Raw genomic sequence first — 24440 nt, forward strand, 5'->3', positions numbered from 1 at the left:
TGGTTGATCAGCGTTCCCTGTCCAATATCTTTAAGAATTGGCAGAGAGTTACATTTCAGAAATAGATGACTAACTTGAATTTACTTTGGCAGTTTTTTTGTCCAAATATTTTCACTTTAGGACCACTTCTTCACACAGAATACTGTTCATTATACCTTGATGAAGGTCTCAAGCCCAAAACCTCAGTTATGTATCTTTATCATTGCCATATTAAGTACACGGTTTGACCTGCTGAGTTTCTCCAGCATTGTGTTTTTACCAACCATAGTGTCTGCAGCCTTTCGTGTTTTCAATTCAGAATACTGCTCTGTTGAGAACAAATGTCTTCTTGCACCCAATCCAGAGAAGAATCTAGATCAGTGGTTCTCAACCTTTTTTCCCCCCACTCACATAATTAATCCCTTACTAACCACAGGTGAGTGGAAAGAAAACGTTTCAGAACCACCGACCTAGATGGTGACTGTGGGCATGCTATTTGACTACGAGATCTGTTACAAGAATACCTCTTTTACAGGAATTTTGGAAGATAAATGCTGACCGCAACCCCACCTGATCCCAACATCCCCACCCCAAGGGACCAACAAGAGAGCTCTGCTGTTTTGCTGGGATCAGCACCGTCTTGGAGATTGGACACAGGTCCGTATCATACAGGCTGATGGAGCTCAGTCTGAACCATACTTCACAACATGCCACAATGTAATACCACAATCTACACCTGGCAAATTATAAAAACACACGGTGAATACAAAGAACAAACAAATGAAAGTTGTCTTCTACACAGCTCTCAATTCTATTTTACATTGAATAAACGTTTGCAACACAACTTGCCACCAGGAGATGCACATTAAAAAAAAAGCCAGGTGACCAAAAGACCCCCCTTTTATTGTCAATGGTTGAGGGTTGTTACTTTAATTGAATGGCTCACCTCAATGTTGAATACATGATGCTAACACTTCGATATATATTTATAACAACATGTAAATCAGTTGCTACTTTCCCATTGAGAGAGAGAATGGGCAATTCGAATGGGGTTGATCATTTAATTTGCATGACAAAGCCTTCAATAGAACCTTGCTTGGATTTTCCCACACAGGAAACTCTAAAGGGACTTCAGGAGTGAAAAACATGGGGGGAGAAGTAAAACACAAAATTCTCTGGATACCAAGAAGTAAAAACACAAAATGCTGGAGAGACTCAGCAGGTCAAACAGTGTCCTTTAGGCAGAGGGAATTATGTTCATGATCGTTGTACGTGAAAGGTCAAGACTGTGTGAATGGACACAACACAGCAAAAAATTTAGAAATAGATTGCCAGCACACACAAACCCATTGATCTTCCTATAATTACACTCATTACCATCGTATTTCCTGCATCAGGCCTCTCTCTGCACTGAAAGCTTCAATCGCAATCAAGTGCACCGTCCAATCCATATTTTATACGCCACTGCTTCTTGAGCATGGAATTTGCAATTGAACCACTTTTTGTTTGTTCGTAGGAGGATCTTTGAGAAAGTTTTTTTTGGTTTGCAAGCAGATTTCATTGAATTGCAAAGTGGCGATGTGCTATTTTGATTTTCGTTCTTGGAAGGAGACTTCGTGGAGCAAGGTAAGGGCTCTCTCTGCCAATATCAAGAGACGCGTTTGATACAATTCGAGATTTGTTCTGCACTCAGTCGAGATGCTGTATTCCCACCACAAGTGGTTCAATTAAGGAGCTCGGGACCAGATCATGTTTAAGCTATATTGAGGGGCTTTATGCTGTTCCAAATGGACGTTAAACACTTTCTGTGCACAGAAAGGACGTTGATTTGAAGACATTGCATCACACGCGAGCTGAAAGAAGTGGGAACAGTTTCAGAAAGTGACAAAAGTTTTCTCAAGCGCCAGGAGTTGCCCATCCCCCAAGAAAAACAGGCCACTTGTGCCGGGGGTCTTGAGAAGACCCCTCAGAGGTTGGCTGAGTCGTTCGGAAAACAACCCCGGCGTTTCTTGTCGCACATGATTCTGCGGACACATCGCTGAGCTCTGGGTGGGTGGAGGGGGGCTGTTAGCTCCGACTTCACTCGCCATGCTCACGCAACAACAAAGTTTTCCAAACAAACTTCGTCCTAAAAGTTTTCCCATTCAAATGGTTAAGATCCCCCCCCCCCCCCACCTTCTTTCGTGTTTTGCAAACTTTTCCTGAGGATGTGAACTTCAAAATAGAGAATTAGTTGCAATCAGTTTCAAATTCGATTGTTACAACGCCCTCCGATCTGGACTAGAAAATCCGCGCTGGCTCCATCCGAAATCAGACGCGTTCTGCGCTGAACCCACGCCAATCCAACGTTAAGAACAGCGAGCGAGCTTCTTTGTGCGATGGAATGTCTTTGCTTTACCTGCTGGGAGCCACAGAGCGAGGGTGAAGATCTGAAGGACTCGATGGCCGAATGGGTCGCTCCTCCTCCCCATTCCCATCCATCCAGCCCAGACTGGGATCCCGCAGAAGTCCAACTCTCCAACTCTGCTCGCCCTGAGTGAGAGAGGCAAGAGAGTGAAAAAAGAACTCACAAGCACACACGCCAAGGAGAAAGAAACCGCCGAGATCCACAGAGCTCCATCAATCACGCGTCCGAGAAGGCTCCCTCCCCTCTCCCTGGACGAATGGCACAAGGGAAACTGAACGGGTAGCTCCACCCAGAGCCAGAAATACTGAAACTCTCCAGCCACTCTGGGGCAGCCCGATGATTTCAGGAGGGAGACGAGCACAGCAAGAGACAGTAACCTAGAAATGTCCAATTAAAGCTGGCTGGAACTGCTGCAACAGGCAAGAAGGAAAATGCTCTGCTGAGAGAGGGATTCAGACACACTTTAAAACTCCAACCGAGAGAAATACCCTCTTTTGCTTCCCTACATTTGACTTTCAACGCGCCCCGTTTAACTCTCGAGCGGTATTCCGTGGTGTCTCAGTCCTATTGAGAAGCAGTGGCTCGTTCCCCTCTCCCTCGGGTTCTCTTCGCTGTCTGAGATACTGCTACAATGAGCTGTTGCAACAATTGCAGGAGTTTTGATGGGGGGGGGGGGGCAATGGAATGGCTTCAAGGCAGATTTGATTCCATGGCCAGAACCCCCTTTGGTACAATCAAAACGTCCTCAATACCACAGATGCAGCATTTACTAGGGCTATGATCTAAACAACTCCAAACCCCAGCTCAGCCATTTCATTAAAAAATGAACAAAAATTGTCTCTCCGCGGATGCTGCCTGACTGGCTGAGTATTTGGGCCATCTCAGATTGACTGCAGATGCTACATCACAAGAGGACTTTGACGACCTTTCCTACCAGAGCAATGTTCTCCACTGACTGGCTGATGACTCAGGGAGATTGACTGAACTTCCAAACTATGTATCGCCTCGTTTCCAATTTTCTTTGGCATTAAATATATCATCCTGAAGAATTGCAGAGGGAATGGCCCTCTAACTCACAACTGGCCCCCATAGATTACAGCAGTTCAGGCCCTTCAGCCCGCAATGTTGTGCCAACCTCTATATAGCTTATAAAGAGAATCTAAACCCTCCCCAACTCATAGCCCTCTATTTTTCTTTCATCCATGCTCCAGCCTCCTCCTCTACCCCTGACAATGCATTCCAGGCCCCCATATCTCTGTGTAAACAAAAACACTTACCCCTGGTGTCTCCCTTAATCCATTCACTTTGTACAGTTTCCACCGTTCTAGTTTTTTTTAAAAAAAATACCTGTTCGGCTGCAGCATATAAATATCGGTGCATAGGTCCATCGTACAATGTATATACAACAATAAACTCATTGTTAGAGTATTGTGTGGCATAGGGTATGCTGGAAAAGAAGAATGATGAAACTAATCTCCCAGCCAGTAAGTGGAGGCGGAACTTTCCTGCATTGAACCCGCTCACCACAATCCTTCCCCCACTCACTATTGTGTGATGGGTTGTAAAGAATTCTCAATTGATCAGCTAAGGGGAAAGAGTTGGTTTAAAAGAGAATGTTCCCTTAAGTCACCTCCCCCTTGTCAACTTTCTTGCTTTGTTGTCCAATCCCAACTTCTTCTGATCTGCTCGGAATCGAAGAATCTCCCAACTTTTGCCTTGGACAAATTCAACTAAGGAGGTTGAAAATTCTAAAGGTTTGTGACTCAGTTCAGAATTATCACCTTATTTTGGTTCAAAAAATTCAACTCTATGCCAGTGGGCTCTCAACCTTTTTCTTTCCACTCACACACCACCTTAAGTAATCCCTTATGAACCACAAATGCTCTGCAGTTAGTAAGGGATTACTAACAAAAGGATGAAAACCACTGCTTTATACTAAATCTGCCCCTCACCCCACCCTTTAGTTTGTTGACCCATTTTAAGAGAAAAAAAACCTCAGCTTTCAACACATCTATAATAGTAACATTCCCTGGTATCCAGCACCTATGGGAATTGGTGATGACAGATCATTGAATTTGCCAGTTGCTTGAGATTGCATGTTGTGTGATTCATGAACTAATCACAAGGAGGTGCTAATTTTCAACTTTTGTATCTTTTACCTATTTATTTACTGTGATTTTATGCCAGTTGCTTGAGGCTGCCGGTTGCATGAATTCCGGATAACAGATTTTACTGTATCACAATGCAATTTATATTCATACCACCATACTGGGGATTGTAGATCAATCGAGTATAATTGGGAAGCACGGGCTCATGGGCTAAAAGGGCCTGTTACCGTGGTGTAGGTCTACATTTTTTTTTTAAGTTTTTTTTCAAAATTGCAAACATTTTTAGCATTTCCTCAAGGGTTTTTTTCTAGACACCCAACATGTTCATTTAGATCCATTGGATATATTTAATGTGGTTTCAAACCAGATGAAAGAAAATTGGAAAAGTAGCCATAAATATTTTTAAAAATGATATGACATCTCCCTGAGTCATCAATGGTCAGCGGAGACTGTTACACTTCGACGGGTCTTCGAAGGATTGTTGAGATGTTCTACAGCAACTAAGGCCACATTTATTTTTTATATATATAACAATTTTTTAACACTGGAGTGGAGTTTAATTATAACATTTAAAGTTTGGACCTCCCTCCCACCTCTTGTTCTGATTCTGTCAAAGTTCTTCCTCATGACTGGCCTTCATGAATGGAGTATCTCTTCAGCCAATTGTCAATGTGATCTGGGACTCACTGTGAACAATCCTGGCCAAGACTTCTTTGCCTCAAAGACACAGGATCATAAGATATGGGGGCAGAAGTAGGCCAATCGGCCCATTGAGTCTGTCATGAGCTGATCTATCCTCCCACTCCCAGTTCCATGCCCCAGCCTTCTCCCTGTAATCCTTGATGCCCTGACTAATCAAATACCTGTCAATATCTGCCTTAAATACATCCAATAACCTCCCTTCCACAGCCGCCTCTGCCATCAATTTCCACAGACACACGACCCTCTGCCTAAAGAGGTTTCTCCGCATCTCTGTGTTAAATTGATGCCCTTTTATCCTGAAGTTGTGCCTTCTTGTCCTAGACTCTCCCACCATGGGAAACAACTTTGCCACATCGACTCTGTCCAGGGATTTCACCATTCAAAATGTCTCTACGAGGTTCCCCCCTCAACCTCCGAACGCCAATGAGTCCAGTTCAAGAGCCGCTGATATGCTAACTCTTTCATTCCTGGTATTATTCTAGTAAATCCTCTCTGAACCCCATTAGTTGTCATCCTGAATGCGGCTGGCTCATGTCAGAAGACTAATCCTCAGTAGACCAACAAACGAGCATCAGACCTACTGGATCTCAAAGCCCAAGCACAGGGACCAACTATGGACACGTAGGGTCAGAGAAGGTGATAGAACAATGCAGTACAAGCCTTTCGGCCCACGATGTTGTGCCAACCCATACATTCCTTCCAAAAACAAATTCTAAACCTTTCCTACCCCCATAAATCTCTATTTTCCTTTCACCTATGTGTCTAAGAGTTTCTTAAATGCCCCTAATGTTTCAGCTTCCACCACCACCTGCAAGGCATTCCAGGGCCCCCACAAGTCTCTGTGTGGAAAAAAAACATACCCCTGATTTCTCCCCTAAGCTTCCCTCCCTTCACTTTGTACATATCTCCTCTGGTGTTTGCTGGTCCTGCACTGAGATGAGAGGATCAGAATGCTTGTAGCCAAATGTTGTTACCAAAGAGTTCATAGGGTCGTGATGTCAAGGAGCACAGATACAGGCCCTCCAACCCACTACATCTACTCACACTAAGCCCATTTGTCTTGAACATTGTGAAAGTACCTGCCTGCACTTCTTTATCTAGGAAACCACTCTCTGGGAGAAAAGTTTCTTTCTCAAGATTCTGCTAAATGTCTCACTTCTCACCCTGAACCTTGCCCATCTGATGTTAGATACCTCTCCTATGGGCTATAGTTTTTTTTAAGAGTTCATTAGCTGATAAACAAAGACTGTCACTTACATAGTATCTACTGGGCACTGAGGTCGCCCCACATCACTTTGCACCGAGCGACATGCTTTCAGAAGTGTGGTGACTGCCCGAGAAGAGGACACGTAGCCAGTGACTTTTTTGTCCACAGCAAGGACCCACACGTCACAATACAAGAATCTGTTTTCACTGATGCTGTTAGAGGAGAGTACTGGAAAGAAAAATGGGGCCTTTCTTTTCTGTCATCACTGGACTGAAAAATATCAGTTTATGTTGATCGGGTCTCCAGAGAGGAAATATGAACCTACAATTTCAAAGAGCCCATCCAATACTGTGAGATTTGTAAGAAGTAAAGCACAAAAGTCTGCAGACGCAGTGGTCAAAGTCAAAGCACAATACTAGAAAAAGCCATACCACAATGAAAGGCTCCAGCCCGAAACGTCGGCTAGGTGTCTTTGCTATAAAACTTATAGTTTGACCTGCTGAATTTCTCCAGCATTAGGTTCTTACTTTTAATTGTGAGATTTGTAATTCATGTACTCATCATGTGATATGTATTTGGCTGGTAGAGCCAGCATTTATCACCCATCCTTCATGCCCCTGACCAAATGAAGCAGTTAAGAATCAACATTAAAGATTCTGGAGTTTCATGGCGTTTGGAACACATTCATGAACCAAACTGATCTTTAAAACAATCCAGGAGATTTCATTCAAACTCAATGACTGAAATGAACTTTTACCAGTATAATTCTATAAATGTTTAATGACTTAGACATACATACATACAATACAGTGCAATAACAAGGCCTTTTGACCCACAAACCTGTGCCACCAAATTACACCCAATTGATCTACAACCCCCGTATGTTTTGTAGGGAGGGAGGAAACCAGAGCACCCAGAGGAAACTCTCACAGAGCTGGGGAGAACGTACAAACTCCCTACACACAACGTTGTGCTAACCGCTAAGCTAACTTATTTCTCCAGTTATGTATTGGGAATCAATCCTGGGTCCCTGGATGGTCCAGAACTCCAACTGCCACTTCACAGACTTAAACACAATACTTCCCTCAAATAAGTACTTCTATTCTGATGCACGTGCATGGGTCCCACACCTCGGCTTGAAAAACAAAGGAGTGGCGTTCTGCGTGGCTTTGGTTAACATGAAAGGCTTGTCTGAACACCAAATGCAATCTTCGAATCTTTTGAACCCAATTGGGAAGGTGTGGAGCACAAATAGAGGAGGCACAAGATAAAGGGGAGAGATCAAACAGCCTGGTGCTGGGCTCAAGCCAGGCATCTGGCTGCACTGTGCCAATACTGCTATCAGAGTTCCACAGCTCCGATCACTGGGAAATGCCACTTACTTTCGTCCTGCTGTGTAATACCAATATGGATGAGATATTGTGGGGGGGGGGGGGGGGGGTGGGAGGGAGGGGGGGGGGAGGCTGTTCGTGCTTAAAGGTTTCCCTTCCTTCTCCTTCAGACACACTTTCAATTTGGCAGTGACATGGTGTCTGAAAATCTGTTGACTGCAGGCTCTCAGTTAATTTAGCTAAAGATCATTATCAAAATCATTAATGGTTATTTAATTTTTTTTTTTACACATACAGCATGGTAACAAGCCCTTTTGGCCCACGAGCCCGTGCCGCCAATTACACCCAATTAACCTACAATCTCCGGTACATTTTGAAGGGTGGGAGGAAACCAGAGATCCTGGAGGAAATCTACACAGGCACGGGGAGAGGGTACAAACTCCTTGCAGACAGCGCGGGATTTGATCCACAATATAGCAGTGGACAGAGCCGAGGTACTCAACAAAGCCATCTCCCTGTCTCTCCTTTGTAGAAGAGCAGCATTTGAGACACACAGTTGAATATGCAGGAAATAGAGGGATGTGTATCATGTGCAAACAGCAAAGTTTTAGGATAAATTGGGTATCACGTTTGGAGCAGACCAGAGTACCAAAGCCCCTGTTCCTTTACTTTATTGCTTCATCTTCTATGTCTATATAGTTTATATGTCTGTATTGAGGAAGATCTGTCATTCTTATGCAGCCTTTTGCTAAATGCATTGCAATGTGTTTGATTCTTAATTGACTTCTGAATTAGTCTAGAAAATCACTCAAGTTGAGGAACGATTAGGAATGGGAAACAAGGGTTGGCTTTGTAATTGATGCCTGTATCCTGTGAGTAAATAAAAATCAGTTGGACATTTTTGAACTATTTGTTCTGTACATATACCACATACCTTCTCCTTGAATTGGCTTGCTGTGACTTTTAGGTCACGTTTATATGTGGCATGGTTGGTGTAGCAGATAGCACAAGCCTATTACTGCACCAGCGACCCTTATTCAAATTTGGTGCTGTCCGCCCGTGTCTGTGTGGGTTTTCCCTGGATGCTCCGGTTTCCTCCCACCCTCCAAAACATACGGGATTGTAGGTTAATTTGGATGTAATTGGGTGGCAATGGCTGGAATCGGCTTCTACCATATTCTGAATAAAATTTAATTTTTTTTTTTGACAAAAAGTAACACATCAGGGAATCACAGAAATTATGGTATAAAAGGGGACATCAGGCCATTGGAGTTATGCTGGATCTTATAATTGCTTCAATCCTATTCCCCACAGGCCTGGATACCCACCTATCTTTTAAAATACTGATTCATTATGTTTCCTTCAACCCTACAGTCAAAATTACTTCTCCTCACACCTAACCACCCCCCCCCCCCCCACCATGTCCAAAATTTTAATCAGTGGTCCTGATGCTGAAACAATTTGCGGATGGAAGGAGCTTCCCTGTTCTTATCCTTCTTAAGCCTGTCATGATTTTTGTGTCAAGTCTTTGACTGTCTTTGGTCCTCAGAGAACAATCCCAGCTTTTCCAGTGAAGCTTTGCACTGAAGTTGGTCTTCAAAGTACTCTGTTGATGGCCTTAATCTGGCAAGAAGTAGAAGCAAGGCAGAGAAACTAAGGTCACAGAGATACCACACGAGCAGTTCTCCAACCAAGTCTCTCACCTCTGGCCAACGCTCGTCTTCTCTTCCAAAGAACCAGAGAATTAGGTAATGTCTGTTCAAATAAAACTAGTCTTGTATCATCCATACTGAGCACCTGTTGGACAAAGGGCTTCAAGCTTTGTAGGACAAAACCGTCCCTTGAACCCCTGAGTGTAAACCTTGCAAAAGGTAGTGGATGTAACTCAGGACATCACAGGCAAAATCCTCCCCAGCATCGAGAACATCTACAGGGAAAACTGCCATTGGAGAGTAGCAACAATCATCAAGGACCCACACCACCCAGCACACGCTCTGTTCTCGTTGCTGCCATCAGGAAAGAGGTGTAGGTGCCTGAAGAGGTTCAGGAACTGCTGCTACCCCTCCACCATCAGACTCCTCAACAACAAACTTCATCAGGGATTCGTTTAAGGACTCTTTATTGATTTTTTTTCTCTGAGTTGCAATCAGTCTTTTTACATTTCTTTATTTGTTTCATTGTGTGCGTTGAGTAGTTTTATTTTTGCACTGCCAATAAGTGATCATTCTGCTCGGCCACAGGAAAAGGAATCTCAGGGTTATATGTGATGTCATGCATGTACCCTGGCAAAAAAATCGGAAATCTTAAAAAACTGAATCTGCTCATCTTCCTTGAATTCAAATATTTGGTCATGTGACAAGGGGGGGGGGAGATTCTTATCAGCGCTAACTTGCTATTTGTGTAGCAACACAGCAAAACATTTCAAAATGCTTCATAGGTGCACCATCAAAGAGAGTAACATTAGGAAACAGAAGGAAAGGCGATCAAGTCTTCACAGCTTCAAGGTCAAAGAACCTTACAGTCAATAAAACTTTTCTTGTGCTTGTGGTTGTAGCTTTTTCACATATATATTTGATTCTTTCTGCCTTTAAACTACACAAGGGGAAATTTACAGTTCGCAATTAACCTACCAGTACATCTTTGTCAAGTGGGAGGAAACTGGAATACCCAGAGAAACTCATACAGTCGGAGGTAATGTGTAAACTCCATATACACAGGACCCAAGATAAAGATCAAATCCATGTTCCCGGGGCTGTAAAATAGCAACACTAACTGCTGCACCAACTGACGATTGAGGGATAAATGCTGGACTGTGACACTGAGCGTAAATTTCTTTAAATTCTGCCACAGAACTATTAGTCTCCAAAAGTTCAAATGTGCTCACAACCACTCAAGGTGTCCACAGCTTGATTAATTAAAGAGCCGTTCTTTATTACAGCAGACAAAATCGTGTAATATGACACTGCTTTTATTGCAATGACAATAAATTGAATCTTGAATCTTAAAGGAGGGTGAGATTGAGCTGACGAGAAAATCAAGTGGAGGGGTTACCAGAGGTTAGGACTCGGCGGACCAAAGCACAGGTGCAAGTTGGAGATGTACAAACCTTCAGGATTGAAGGCCAATGTAAACTTCAGAGGGGATGGAGGGAGGTTAGAGAGAAGAGAAATGAAAAGCTAAGGGGGGGGGGAAGAAAGCAAGTAAAACTCAGGCACAGCTACAATGAAGCAAGATTGGATTAGTGAATGCAGGGGGTGATAGATGACAGGGACTTGGTACGTGTGGTTTAATACAGTGGACAACAAACTTTTTCAAAAGGTTTGTTTCCTGAAAAAAAAATTGGGGATCATGATAGACAATTTTAAGATGAACACGATAATTTCAGATTTGCTGTATCACATAGGAGGTTGGAGAAGCATTAATTCACTTTTATTTAATTTAACATGTTAAGTGCTTCTGAGCTAAGCTCTCAGGTTGACTGCACATGTTGCACAACAAATGTGAGGAATCCAGGCTCACCAATTTTACAACCGAAGTAGAGCTCATAGGCTTTCTTAATAGGTGCGGTCAGGCTGCGTCTTTGAGTCTTAAGCGTATACTTGCCATAAATGGAACAGAACCATCCCAGCTGTTGTGACATTGATGAGACAGTTCGGCTGTATTGAATCTTGCTGAAGTCAATAAATGCTATTGTTAAGTATAGTCTCTATGCTATTGCCTGAAAAACGTGTGCATTAACATGCATTCAATCTATACAGCATCAGTATACGTGAGCTGCTTTTATAGCCTGTCTGCACCTATCCTGACTCTGCATGCCCAGGCCTCAGGAAATATTCGCATAGCACCTGTACTGAGGGCATGTCCAGCCATGCTAGGTCTGATCAAAATAGCTTGCTAGTAGACTTAAAATATGACTGGAAATCATTTTTAAAAATAGGTCATATCTAAAAAATGGTCCATGATAGGAAAATCCATAAAATATACCCAAAAGTGTCCAGGAAACAAAATATTCGTTGTCCAGCACCATCAGGCTTGTCAAGAGGGCAGGAAAGAGAAGGAGCAGTGTAGTCATAATTTAATTTAAACTTCTATTGTGGTAAAGTTATCAGCCTGATGACCATTCTTCCAGGACGGTACACTGAATTAGTTCAAGCCCCTGTCAGAACTTGTGCTAAAGGTCTGAGCATTTGCAACATGCATAACTTTCCTGATTGAAATAAAACAAATTCTATCTTACTTGATTTGCCTGATTCAGGGACTGGCTTGAAGTCCTTTTGAAAGCAAAATTTTGATCATCAAAATCTCATTTAATGATTATTTGCAAAAGTTCTCTAAATTTTTTTAAGGTGTTTCCAAGATGAGAGGGAGATTGAACGTTGGACACATGCGGACCATGTGACTGATGTCTAGGTGTCTAACGGAAATTGCCTTGGATTGTGATGTATTATTACGAAAACAATTTTTCTTTAGATAGCATCTTTAATCTAGCAAAGTGATTTAAGGCACATCATATGAGTGTTATCAAACAAAAGTTGATACCAAACCACATAAAGAGATATGTAGATGAATGTGGTAGATTTGAAGGAACTGTGTTGCAAGAGGAAATTCAGGGAGATTTACAGATAGAATTTCAGGGGTAAGACTGCCGGCTGTTCCTCAGGAGTTTGCAGAGGTTTGATATGACACCAGAAACCCTGGCAAATTTTGACAGATGTTTGGTGAAAAGTGTGCATGACTGGCTGCATCATGGTCTGGTAAAGCCCTGCAAAATGTAGTGGACACCGACCGCCCAGGACATTAATTCCCCACTATTGAGAACATCTATAGGGAACACTGCCAACAGAGGGCAGCAGCGATCATCAAAGACCCTCACCACCCAGCACACGCTCTGTGTTCACTGCTGCCCTCAGGAAAGAGGTATCGGTGCCACAAGACTCGCACCGCCAGGTTCAGGAACAGCTGCTCCCCCTCCACCATCAGATTCCTCCACAACAAACTCCATCATTTAAGGACTCTTACTTGTGCAATTTATTGATTTTCTTTGCTCTGTATTGCAGTTTGTTTACATTCGTTATCTAGTTACAGTTCTTTTATTAGTTTACATGTTTACACCATGTAGAGTTTGTTTTTTGTACTACCAATTAGTGGTGTGGTGTATGTACACTGAAGAATGGCTAACAATGCCTTTCACAAAGGTTGTAAGAAAGTGTGCATTATGTTACCGTTAATTATTTTCCTGTTCTTATTTTGTTTCAATCTCTGGGAGAAACCCAGTGTGGGGTTGGGTGAGGTGAATGAGGGTGGCAGAGGGTCATTCCAGTGTTGGGAATGTTCCATTTGTTAACCTATTCATAAGCAAAAAGTTTCCTTAAATATCATTGCCATTGAAGACATTGTCAATGGCAATTAACATTGGAACTTGCCAAATGGAATGAATGGAAAATATAAAGACTGAAAAACTAATAGTAATAAGGTGAAAAGCTTCAGGATGCAGGGTAACATCTACCATATTCCAAATTGTAGCTCGGAAATGGGGAAGACCGTTCCACTCCTCTTTTAACTGTACTTTTCTCCGCTCTGCCTTTTAACACTGTAATCCTGTATTCTTTGCCTTGGTATACACCGTACTTATTACTACACTTCCTGCTGTATGAAAGTACGAGTTAAGCTGCCTGGATAGCATGCAAAACAATGTTTATCCCGCCCGGTACCTTGGTGCATGTGACAATAACCAAAAGACGATTACATCTATCCTTCATACCGCTGGATTAGGGCAAAACTAAATCTCCATTCACTTGCCTTGACTAGGATGTTGATATTTTTCTGTATTTGAACCAAAATATATCCGGAATAGAAAATGAAGTTTGTCCATGGATCTCGTCACCAGATCGAAAGGGCTGTGTGCGGCCAAAGGTCTACCTAATGCCTTTCACAAACCCTCTGCCTTCTTATAGGTAAAGGAGAATGGGGGGGGGGGGGGGAGAAACGGTTGGCGTAGCAATTTGCGCAATGCTGATACAGCCCCAGCGATCGAGACTGGGGTTCAAATCCCGCGCTGTCTGTAAGGAGTGTACATTCTCTCCGTGATTTTCCTCTGGGGGCTCCAGTTTCCTCCCACCATTCAAAACTTGTGGGGGTTGCAGGTCAACTGGGGCAATTGGCCGGCACGGGCTCATGGACTGAAAGGGCCTGTTACCGTGCTGTACGTCTAAACTAAATTAAATAATCACTGTTGTGGGAATTAAGTGGAAAAAATGCATGCGCTTTGACTTGGCTTGAACCAGCAGTGACTGTGGTGGCTTATCAAATGTTGTTGTTTTAAGGTATCCTGGTAATTCTTTGCTAAGGGTTACCTCTCAAGTTCAGTGATCATGAATCAATTGTCATATACATTGTACAATGTACCTGTGCTGCAGCTAAACAGACACTTGGCATTGTGTAAAAAAAAAGAACGAGCATCCATTATCAATGACTTTTTTCCCTGATCCATCACATTTTTCTGATGTGGCATATTTTTATTACATTTTGCTTGGAAAAGAACAGTCATCAATGTTCCTCCAGCTCCACTCAAAATTCCTCTGATAGAAGCACACGTTCACCAGATCTTTGAAAGCCAAATTATCCCCTCTCCCCTGCTCTTTTGTTAATGCTCTGTACATTTTCCTTTCAACTGCACACCCCATTTTCCGACTGAAGGCCCCGATTAAATTTGTTTCCTTCATCCTTTCAATTCCATGCATTGCAACTCAAAGAGTTGCTGCATGGAATAATTCTTGTTTTTATCTTCAATTCCCTACTGAAACAAAGCTGAAATAAAGGAAACGTATGCAAGAACAAAGTAAAATCCAATTGTCCTGACACCATTTTAATGCAAAGAGCTGAGAAGACGGCTCATTTTCAACAAATGAACAAGAATGATTATGATTAGAGGGAAGGGTTTGTGCCCTTTCAGTTGCCTTGTAAAATGGGGTTAACTGGGCAATCTACTCGGTTGAAGACCCAGGTATGGGGCTATTAGAAAGGACCGAACCATGCAAGCCCGGTCAAATCCACCCGGGTCCCAGACCTTCCTCGGAGGTGGTCAGTAAAACTTACCCGGGTGTCTTCTTCTGCCTACCTGAAGGGGGGGGGGATGGCTCACCCAGTTACTCTGGATCTTTAAACAGAAAGAACACAGGAACAGGGGCTGTGTGACGCGTCACTCATCACGTCATCCCAGGGGTGGGATTCCCCCTTAAATTGCCGGGTTGGCGATTTACCAGGTAAGTTAGGCTGTGATGTGAAAGGTTCAGGAGGCACACATGACCCAGTGATCTCACCCGGGTGCTGCAATTTGGAAGCACCTACTGAAATGCCAGGGTGAAGATGAGCTGCCAAGGAATTGCCAATTAAAAGAAAATAACATTTGTAAGGAGGGAGAAAGGTGGGTTAGCCAGTGAACAAGATGCAGGGATATAATTATAGAATAACAGTACATTTACAGGAGAAGGGGCAGCAAGGTTAGCACAACATTGTTACAGCGCCAGTGACTGAAGTTCAAATCCCACGCTGTCTGTGAGGAGTTTGTATGTTCTCCCCGTGTCAGTGTAGGTTTTCCCTCGGGTGCTTCGGTTTTCCCCTCACCCTTGAAAACATCTAGGGGTTGTAGGTCATTTGGATATAATTGGACAGCACTGACTCGTAGGCTGAAAGGATCTGTTATCGTGCTACATGATTAAAATATTTTTAAATGTAAAATTTATTTTTAAAAGGCCATTCGGCCCATAGACTTCATGCCAGTCTTGTCCAAGCCCCTTTTAAATCTGCTGAAAGTTTCTGCTCCTATACGAAGGTAGGTGGAGGAGCAGGTCGAGTTGAGAAAGGAAACACGGAGGCTGCAGAAGGACTTAGATGAGGGCAGAGAAGTGACAAATAAAATACAATATGGTCATGCACACTTTTGTGGTACAAAAAAAATAAGCCAGCATGGTTTACTTAAGAGAAAATCTGGCTTGACAAACCCATTGGAAATGTTTGAGGAAGCGACAAGCAGGTTGGATAAGGGAGATGCAGTGGATGTTGTGTATTTATATTTTCAGACAGCCTTTGACAAGGTGCAGCACGTGAGGCTACTTCACAAATTAAAAGTCCATGGTGCAACAGGAAATGTACTACTGTGGGTAGAGCACTGGCTGATTGGCAAGAAGCAGTCGGAATACAAGGGACTTATTCAGATTGGCTGCCAGTTGCTGGTGGTATTCCCCAGGGGTCGGTGTCGGGGCAGCTTTTTTTCATGTTGTATACTAATGATTTGCATTATGGAATGAACGGCTTTGTGACCAAGTTTGCAGGTGATACGAAAGTTGGTGGAGGAGCAGATAGTGTTGAGGAAGGAAACACGGACGCTGCAGAAGGACTTAGACAGATTAGGGCAGAGAAATGGCCAAGGAAATATAAAGTCAGAAAGTGTACGGTCATGCACTTTGATGGAAAAAAATAAAAGGGCAGACTTTTTTTTTTAAATGGGAAGAAAATTGAAAATACCCAGATGCAAAGGGACTTGTGAGTCCATGTGCAGGATTGCCTGGAGGTAAGTGTGCATGCTGAGTCGTGATGAAATGCTGGCGTTCATTTCAAGAGGATTAAAATATAAGAGCAGGGTGTGATGTTGAAGCTTCGTGAGACCTCTCTTGGAGTATTGTGAGCAGTTTTGGCCTTAAGAAAGGATGTGGTGATGCTGGAGAGGGCTCTAATTCCAGGAATGAAAGGGTTATCACATGAAGAGTGTTTGACAGCTCTTGGCCTATACTCGTTGGAATTTAGGAGAATGAGGGGGAATCTCATTGAAACATTTTGAATATTGAAAGGCGTGGACAGAGTAAATGTAGAAAGGTTGTTTCCCTTGGTGGTGGGGGAGGAGGGGGGCAGTCCAGGACAAGAGGGCGCAACTTCAGAACTGAAATTACAAGAGATGCAGAGCAATTTCACGCCAGAGGATGGTCAATGTCTGGAATTTGTTGCCTCAGGCAGGTCAGGTCATTGGGTGTATACAAGACAGAGACATAGGTTCTTCATTCATCAGGGCATCAAAGGTTATGGGGAGAAGGCTGGGCAGTGGGGCTGAGTGGGAAAATGGATCAGTACATGATTGAATGGTGGTGCAGTCTCGATGGGCTGAATGGCCTATTTCTACTCCTATGTCTTCTGGTCTTTCAGGTAGTGAATTCAGTATTTCTACCAACCGCTGAGTGAAAAACTCTTTCCCATCGCTCCTCTAATCCTGCACTTTAAATTCATCTCCTGGCTTTTCATCCATTTGCTCAGTGAAAATTGAACCATCTTATTTTCTGTATCCAGGGACTCAATAATTTTTTTTTTTTTTATAAACATCTCTGAAGACTCCGACAACTCCCCCCCCGTACTAAAGTGCACAACTCCAGCCCTTTTTTTCCAGAGCTGAAATTTTCCACTTTGAAAGCAAGCGTGAAATCTTGACTGTGAACGTGGTACCTTCCAATGGCACAAGAGTAAGCTGATTTCTGAATAGTATAATGAAAATTTGGGGCAGAAACAGCTTTGATTTAGGGTTCTGGTTGAGATAATGGAGCTTATTCATTGCTGATCAGCTTCATACCCAGAACTGATCTGCACATCTCTTGCTGGTTTCCTTTAACTCTCTCGATGCAATTTGTCCCACTTATTCCCTGAAGTAGGAAATTCCAGCTCACATCTGTTCTTATGCTATAGCAGTTGCATTTGATCTTCCCACTGGATGTAATGTTGATCATCTCGTATCCATGACATCTATTTGAAAAAGCTTAAAACAATGCAAACACTGTTTTATCAATATATCCAGAGATCCATTGCGTTAAGTTCAACCTTCTCAATAAGATACATGGCTGGGAGGGCTATGGAACGAGTGCAGGTAGTGGGATTCAGCTCATTAATAGTTCAGCCCAGATTAGAAGGGCTGAAGGGCCTGTTTTCAGTGTTATAATGTTCTCTAATTCTATCTTTGGAAACTACAAAAATATAAGCACACTGTCAATATTAGTCTGACACCATTGTAATGTAGCGTTGCCGATAACTACCTCGCCAGGAATCTCGATCTCACCCTTAGGTTAAATAAAATCATTTAGTACAAAACCATATTTCTGTAGGTACTTACTTGGAGTATTGGACATATCACTGTAATCATTAAATAATAATTATGATTAATATACTTTTCAGATCACATTTTAATGATCCCATTCCTCTATGAATGAATATTCAATTTTGAAAATCTATTTATATAAATATGGTTACAGCAAATGACAAAGTCCTAAGTTTGTTCCAGAACGTTCAAACCTCTAAAGTTCCCTTTTAAACATTATTGGCAAACTGTTTTCTTGAAAATATTGCGGATTCTTTCTATTCACAATAGACTTGATTAAAGGTTGAATATTTGATCTCAATCAAGAAGGAAATGTGCCACTGACATTGCTCACCCTGAACACTGCGTCCAACGAAATGAGAACTGCCGCAACAAGCAAATAGGCAAGAAAAAAAAATTACTTGGAATGGTCTTTTGCATTGAAATTAATTTTTCTCATATGTCGGAAACATGATTCATTTCAGCTGTTTGGTAAGCAAAGCGCGACAAGAAAGGCTCCTCAAGGAATCATTTTCGGCCCAATCTTAATGGATGAAGGCGACTTAAATCCACAGAATGTCAATGAAACTTACAACCTTCCTACAGAGCTCCTCAGGCGGTTGACAGGGATGATGCTTACCTGACCAATGGTCTAGAACCAGGGGTCATTATCTTAGTACGAGGAACAGGCCATTTAGAACTGAGATGGGAAGATATTTCTTCAGTCAGAAGGTGGTGAATTGTCTGCCCTGGAGGGGCGCAGAGACTTTGTTTAGTTAAGGCAGAGTTCAGAAGGTTTCCGGATAGGAATCAAGGGATACGGAGGATATAGCTGGAAAATTTGCTCATCAATTTATCATGGATTTATTTAATGTTACGACAGCACGGTCAAGGGCCATTTTAAAAATTTGATTTCATTTTTAAATCTTAGACATACAGCATCATAACAGGCTCTTTCAGTCCACGTGCCCGTGTCACCCAATGAACCCCTGTACATTTTGAACGGTGGGAAGAAACCGGAGCAGCCGGAGGAAACCCACGGGGAAAATGTACGAAACTCCTGACAGTGGCGGGTTCGAAGCGGGGGGGGTTGGCACCGTAATCGAGTTGCGCTAACCGCTCTGCTCGACACAGCATCTTTACAGAAAGAACACAGGTCCAACTCATCTGTGGCACCTCCCTTGCCTATCTGAACAAATCCCATTTGCCTTCGCTTGTGTTACTTGATAATACTCCTGCATTAATTGCCATATATATTATGCAACGTACAGATGCCCCAAAATTCTTAACTGCTGCAGCCGTACAGGTACTTTGTAAAAAAATAACAGTCAACGCGGTGGTTTTCAACCTGTCTCGTTCCACTTTAAGTCATCCCTGGGCTCTGTGATGAGAAAGGGATGGCTTAAGGTGGGATGTGAGTGGGAAGGGAAGATTGAGAACCACGGCTCAAGACCCAATTGTGACCGAAATCTTTTGCTTGAGAAAAATGGTCCTCGACCTTTGGAGTTCTGAAACCGTGCACATAACGAGTCCATGAGGGACGTGGTTTTCCAACTTTTTCTTTCCACCACATCCCACCTTAAGCCATCCCTGACTCCCCACAGAGCCCCGATGGCCTAGGGATGACTTGGGATGTGAATGGAAAGAAAAAGTTGGAAAACTACTGGTTGACATGGAACTAAAAAGAGATCATAAAGACACCAGAAGGTCACCCGCCTCCCACCTCGAAGGGCGGCTCAGGCCCCAAGCGTGGCTTCCTCTGTCTAGAAGAGGCTGCGTGACCTGCTGAGTTTCTCCTCTTGCACCGCGTCTGCGGACTTTCCTGTTTAACTCCATGCAAGAGGTAGATGGACGATAAATATCGACAAGGCAAGAGGAGGGGGGGGGTGGGGGGCTCCAAACCTTTCCTCTCCAAAGGAGTGGGCGGCCTCTGCCCCCCCCCCCACCCACCCCTTCCATACAGCTCAGCACCCAGTGGGTGAGAGTTGGCCCCGCAGCCCCGGGGGTGGCGTTAGGGGCAAGACCAGCCGCGATGGATGAATGGCAGAGGGGCTCCGAGGGTCGAGCCCTTTTCCCGTCAGGTGTCGCTGTCGGACTCCTCATCAGGACCGTTCCCCACTCGCTGGGTCGGACCCCCCCCCCCTCCCAGTTCTCGCTGGGACGGTGGACGGGGCAAGAGGGGGAGAAACCCCACTGCCCTCGGCTCTTCTGCACAACCCGGGAAACTCGATCCGCCCCGGCTATTGCACAGCCTCGGGGCGGTTCAAACAGCATCCGCACCATCTCCGGCTCCTCCAACTTCTCTCGGACCAGAGGCTCCCTTCAGCCTGGAATTGACTCCAGAGACTCCCTCCCATTCCATGGGACTCAACTTCGTCCAGCGGGTCATTAGTAAAAGAGCCGCGGCCCCTCTGCACCACTGGGGAGAAGGGGAGGAGACCCCCGCTCCCCCCGCCCGGCCGCGCACTCGCCAGGTTCGAGCCACCCGCTCTCCCACGGAGACGGGTCGACAGGGCATCGAGATCCCCCCCCACTCCCCCCCCTCTCTCTCTCCCCCCCTCTCTCTCTCCCCCCCTCTCTCTCTCCCCCCCTCTCTCTCTCCCCCCCTCTCTCTCTCACCCCCCTCTCTCTCTCCCCCCCTCTCTCTCTCCCCCCCTCTCTCTCTCCCCCCCTCTCTCTCTCCCCCCCTCTCTCTCTCCCCCCCTCTCTCTCTCCCCCCCTCTCTCTCTCCCCCCTCTCTCTCTCCCCCCTCTCTCTCTCCCCCCCCTCTCTCTCTCCCCCCCCTCTCTCTCTCCCCCCCTCTCTCTCTCCCCCCCCTCTCTCTCTCCCCCCCCTCTCTCTCTCCCCCCCTCTCTCTCTCCCCCCCTCTCTCTCTTCCCCCCTCTCTCTCTCCCCCCCCTCTCTCTCTCCCCCCCCTCTCTCCCCCTCTCCCCTCCCCTCTCTCCCCCCCCACTCCCCCTGTCTGCCCACCGCCTTACCTTGGCTGCGGCATGTAAATGTGTGGTCCGGGTGGTCGAGGTTCCCTCTGCTCAGACCCCCTGGGCTGGCTGGTCGGATGGGCTTCCCTGAGCCCCCCTTCTTTCTCGCTCCCTCCCCGCGTGTCTATCCCCGGGCTGGTGCAGACACGGGAACGTCCCGGACCGGCCAGCGCACGGGCGTCAGGCTCTCGGAGCGAGTTCGGGTGGGGGGCGTTTTAGACCCAGCGCGTGACATGGAAACAGCGATGAAATGGACAGAGATTCAACAATATCCACGTGTTAAGAGCTTCGTTAAAATGCAGAGAGTGGGGGTGGGCGGAGAGGGAGCGCGGCTCCAACACACCGAGGACCAGCACCAAATGGGGCTTCAGCCAAGGGAAAGGGAGGTGGGAAAAAGAGAACATCGCAAGGGCGCCCACTCCCACCCCCCCCCCCACTCCCACTCCCCCTCACCCACCCCCCCTCTCTCTCCCCCTCACCCACTCCCCCTCACCCTCCCCCTCTCCCCTCCCCCTCTCCCCCTCCCCTCACCCTCCCCCTCTCCCCCTCCCCTTCTCCCCTCTCCCTCTCCCCCTCCCCCACTCACCCACTCACACTCAAACTCTCAGTCACGCTCACCCACTCACTGGCTCACCCACTCACTGGCTCACCCACTCACTGACACACCCACTCACTGACACACCCACTCACAGTCACACACACCCAGTCACAGTAACACACACTCACTCAGTCACTCACACCCACTCCCAGTCAGTCACTCAGTTACACACATTCAGTCAGTCACACACACCCACACACAGTCACACACATTCAGTCAGTCTCACACTCTCAGTCACAGTCACTCACACACAGTCAAACGCACCAGTCACAGTCACACACACTCAGTCACAGACACACACTCACACTCATTCAGTCACACACTCTCAGTCAGTCAGTCACACACCCAGTCACAGACACCTAGTCACAGTCACACACACTCACATTCAGTCACGTACTCACACACACTCACACTGCCAATCACACCTTCACACCCAGACCCCCACATCCCCCCCCCCCCAGTCACACTCTTTCTCTCACAGTCAGACACTCTCACTCACCCCGACGCCAGGGGCATGGCCGGGAGTGGGAGCAGAGCAGAAGGAAACGAGTGGAATGCCCTCACCCCTCTATTTTGATCGTTGCGCACAATTGGTAACAAAACCAGAGGAAACCCAACTAACGCTTGGGCCAGATTTTCCAGGGATAAAGCAGGACTTGAAGGAGTTCGCGTGCAGTCTGAAAATCAGAAAATCCACCTGTGAAGTCACTCTCAGCGCACAATAAGCACTGATGGTCTCTGGGGGCAGGTGGGTGGTTGCCGGCAAATGGCCTGAGTCAAACAAACCCCGGCCAGAGACGTGAGGGCAACCCCCTGTGATGGTGCAGAGCCGAGGAGAACGTCACGGCGTCGAGACACTTGCTGCCCGTGTGGTCCAGCCCGATCTCTCCGGAGCGCAGAGCCGAGAATGATTTGGTCACTGCCCAGTGTCGGGTCCCGACTCATAACGGGGCCGACTTAATTACTGCTGTCTGATGTCGTTTAACTTACTCTGTTCGTCTTTATCAGTGTTATTGTGACCTTGGACGATCGCTCTCTGCTGTGGAACTCACCGTGGCCCCTCACCCGTGTTTTGGCAAACTATGGGATTGGAGCCTGCTGGGTTCCAGTCTTGCAGCTCCCTGTTCTTAATCAGATCTAATGTTCATCCTGAGTTGGTGTCAGTATCTGTGTTGTCACCACTGAGCCTTGTACTCTAGTATTGGTCACTGTTTAGGACTGACCCTTCTCTACTGTTAGTTCCTCTGTTGTTTTCTGACTAATTCTGCTCCAGTGACTCTCTGGAGAGAGAGAGTTTGCTGAAAAGAGGAGAGCAGGCTTTCAGAGAGAGGCTCACATGACTTCATTTAAAGACTGTCTATTTTGGTGGGTTACTAAAATCAGGACCAGCCATGGACTCAAACCTAGTAAGGGCCAAAATCTAACAGAAAGTTGATGTAAAACAGGATACCGTGTGCAGAGAATGAAAAAAAAAATTAATAGCAGGTTTTGCCCCTGTAATGTACACTAACAGCAAATTTCATAATCCTGGAATAATTCTGATTCGGAGAATTTGCCAATTTCATTGTGTGAAATAGGGTGTTCCCTTTACCAGGAAAGTCAGCTATAGGTAAAACTAGATAGTAACTTCTTCTATGTAATTTTAAAATGCAGGGTGACTTCATTAACTGAAATACAAACAACGCTGGAGAAATTCAGCAGGTCAAACAATGTAAAAATACAGAACCAACATTTTCGACTTGTCATCAAGGTATGAGCTAAATGTAGACAGGTCAGGTGCCTGAACAAACTGGCTGGTGGGGGGGGGGGGGGTGGGGGGGGAGGAGCTCAGGCCCACATGCAGGAGGTAATAGGTGGATAAGGGAGGGATGGGCACACCAGCAAACGGGGGGGGGAGGGGGATGACTCTGGAATGGAGAGGGAAGGGGGTGAAGGAGAGAAGACGGGGAGGGAGAGGAACAGGGAGCATAAACCGGAGAAGTCAATGTTAATGCCATCTGATTGGACAGTCCTCACACGGAAAATTAGGTGTTGGTCCTTCAATTTACGGTGGTCTTGGTTTGACAGTACACGAGGCCATGGACAGATAGGTCAATGCAGGAGTCGGGCACAGAATTGAAGTGGTTGGTCACTGGGAGATCTCTGTCACTGATGCATACAGAGGGATGGTGCTCAGTGAAGCAATCTCGCAGTCTGCATCCCATCTCTCTGATGTAGGGAAGGCATTAAACGTACTTCCAACAATGCTGTATGCCCCAGAATGCACTGATGCAAAAGGAGTGTGTCACACAATGAGGTGTGAACTTTTGGTGCACTAACATACTTTCCATGAAACAGAACATCATCAGAAGGCTGACGCCATCAGCCCGTGACCCAGGAGCACGAACTTTAAAGACCTGTAAGGTTAATAGAGGCGATTACATTGCACGGGAAATCGGAGTCCTAAGATGGCTTGCACAGATCTCCACTAGTGCTCTTACCTGCTCTTCGGTGGCCATTTTCGAGTACAGGCCGCTTTCCCTTCTCGACGCCCGTGTCTGAGGTCACGGTGGTGGGCGGTGCTACTGCACCAATTGTCCCGCTTCCTTCAGTTCTGGAAGCTGGTTCCCGACTCAGCTCTGCATAAAGGCACCACGGGGTCCACGTTAAAGGTCATCACCATAAAAGGTAAATTTGCCTTTTTAAACACAAGCCAGCGATAATGCAGGGTTTCAGCATAAAAAGGGCTGGTCTTACCATTTATATTCATGGATGCTGCCTGATCCGTTAATACCTCCAGCTTCCTTTTGTTCTCTCAAAATTCCAGCAACTGCAGTTTTTGTGTTTGGCAGTATTCAGCCATGTGTGAAATCTCTTCGATTACTGATTCAGCGCTCATGACTACATGGATTGACACGGTTAAAGTTCAATGTGTCCCTGGTAAGCCTTCAATGGGTATTATCAGGTTATTCATTGTGATCTACATGCTGACACATAGCCTTATTTGTATTGATAGGGTGGCTATTGTAATATCACACTA

The 24440-nt window shown here is 45.3% G+C and overlaps 1 protein-coding gene across 2 annotated transcripts in view; it reads right to left on the minus strand.

Moving 5' to 3' along the window:
* rgma (repulsive guidance molecule BMP co-receptor a) overlaps positions 1-21121 on the minus strand; it is a 44903-nt gene extending 23782 nt beyond the window's left edge. For both annotated transcript variants that reach the window (XR_011349014.1, XM_069912176.1), the window contains exons 1-2: positions 20824-21121; positions 2378-2511 (exon numbers count right to left, since the gene is read on the minus strand). Coding sequence is in view for 1 of the 2 variants with exons in the window: in XM_069912176.1 (XP_069768277.1) it covers positions 2378-2511; positions 20824-20837 (148 nt within the window). In the remaining variant the exon portion in view is untranslated. The remainder of the gene's footprint in view (positions 1-2377; positions 2512-20823) is intronic.
* Positions 21122-24440: the final 3319 nt, after the last annotated feature.

The sequence above is a fragment of the Narcine bancroftii genome, chromosome 14, assembly GCF_036971445.1.
Source record: "Narcine bancroftii isolate sNarBan1 chromosome 14, sNarBan1.hap1, whole genome shotgun sequence".
NCBI lineage: Eukaryota > Metazoa > Chordata > Chondrichthyes > Torpediniformes > Narcinidae > Narcine > Narcine bancroftii.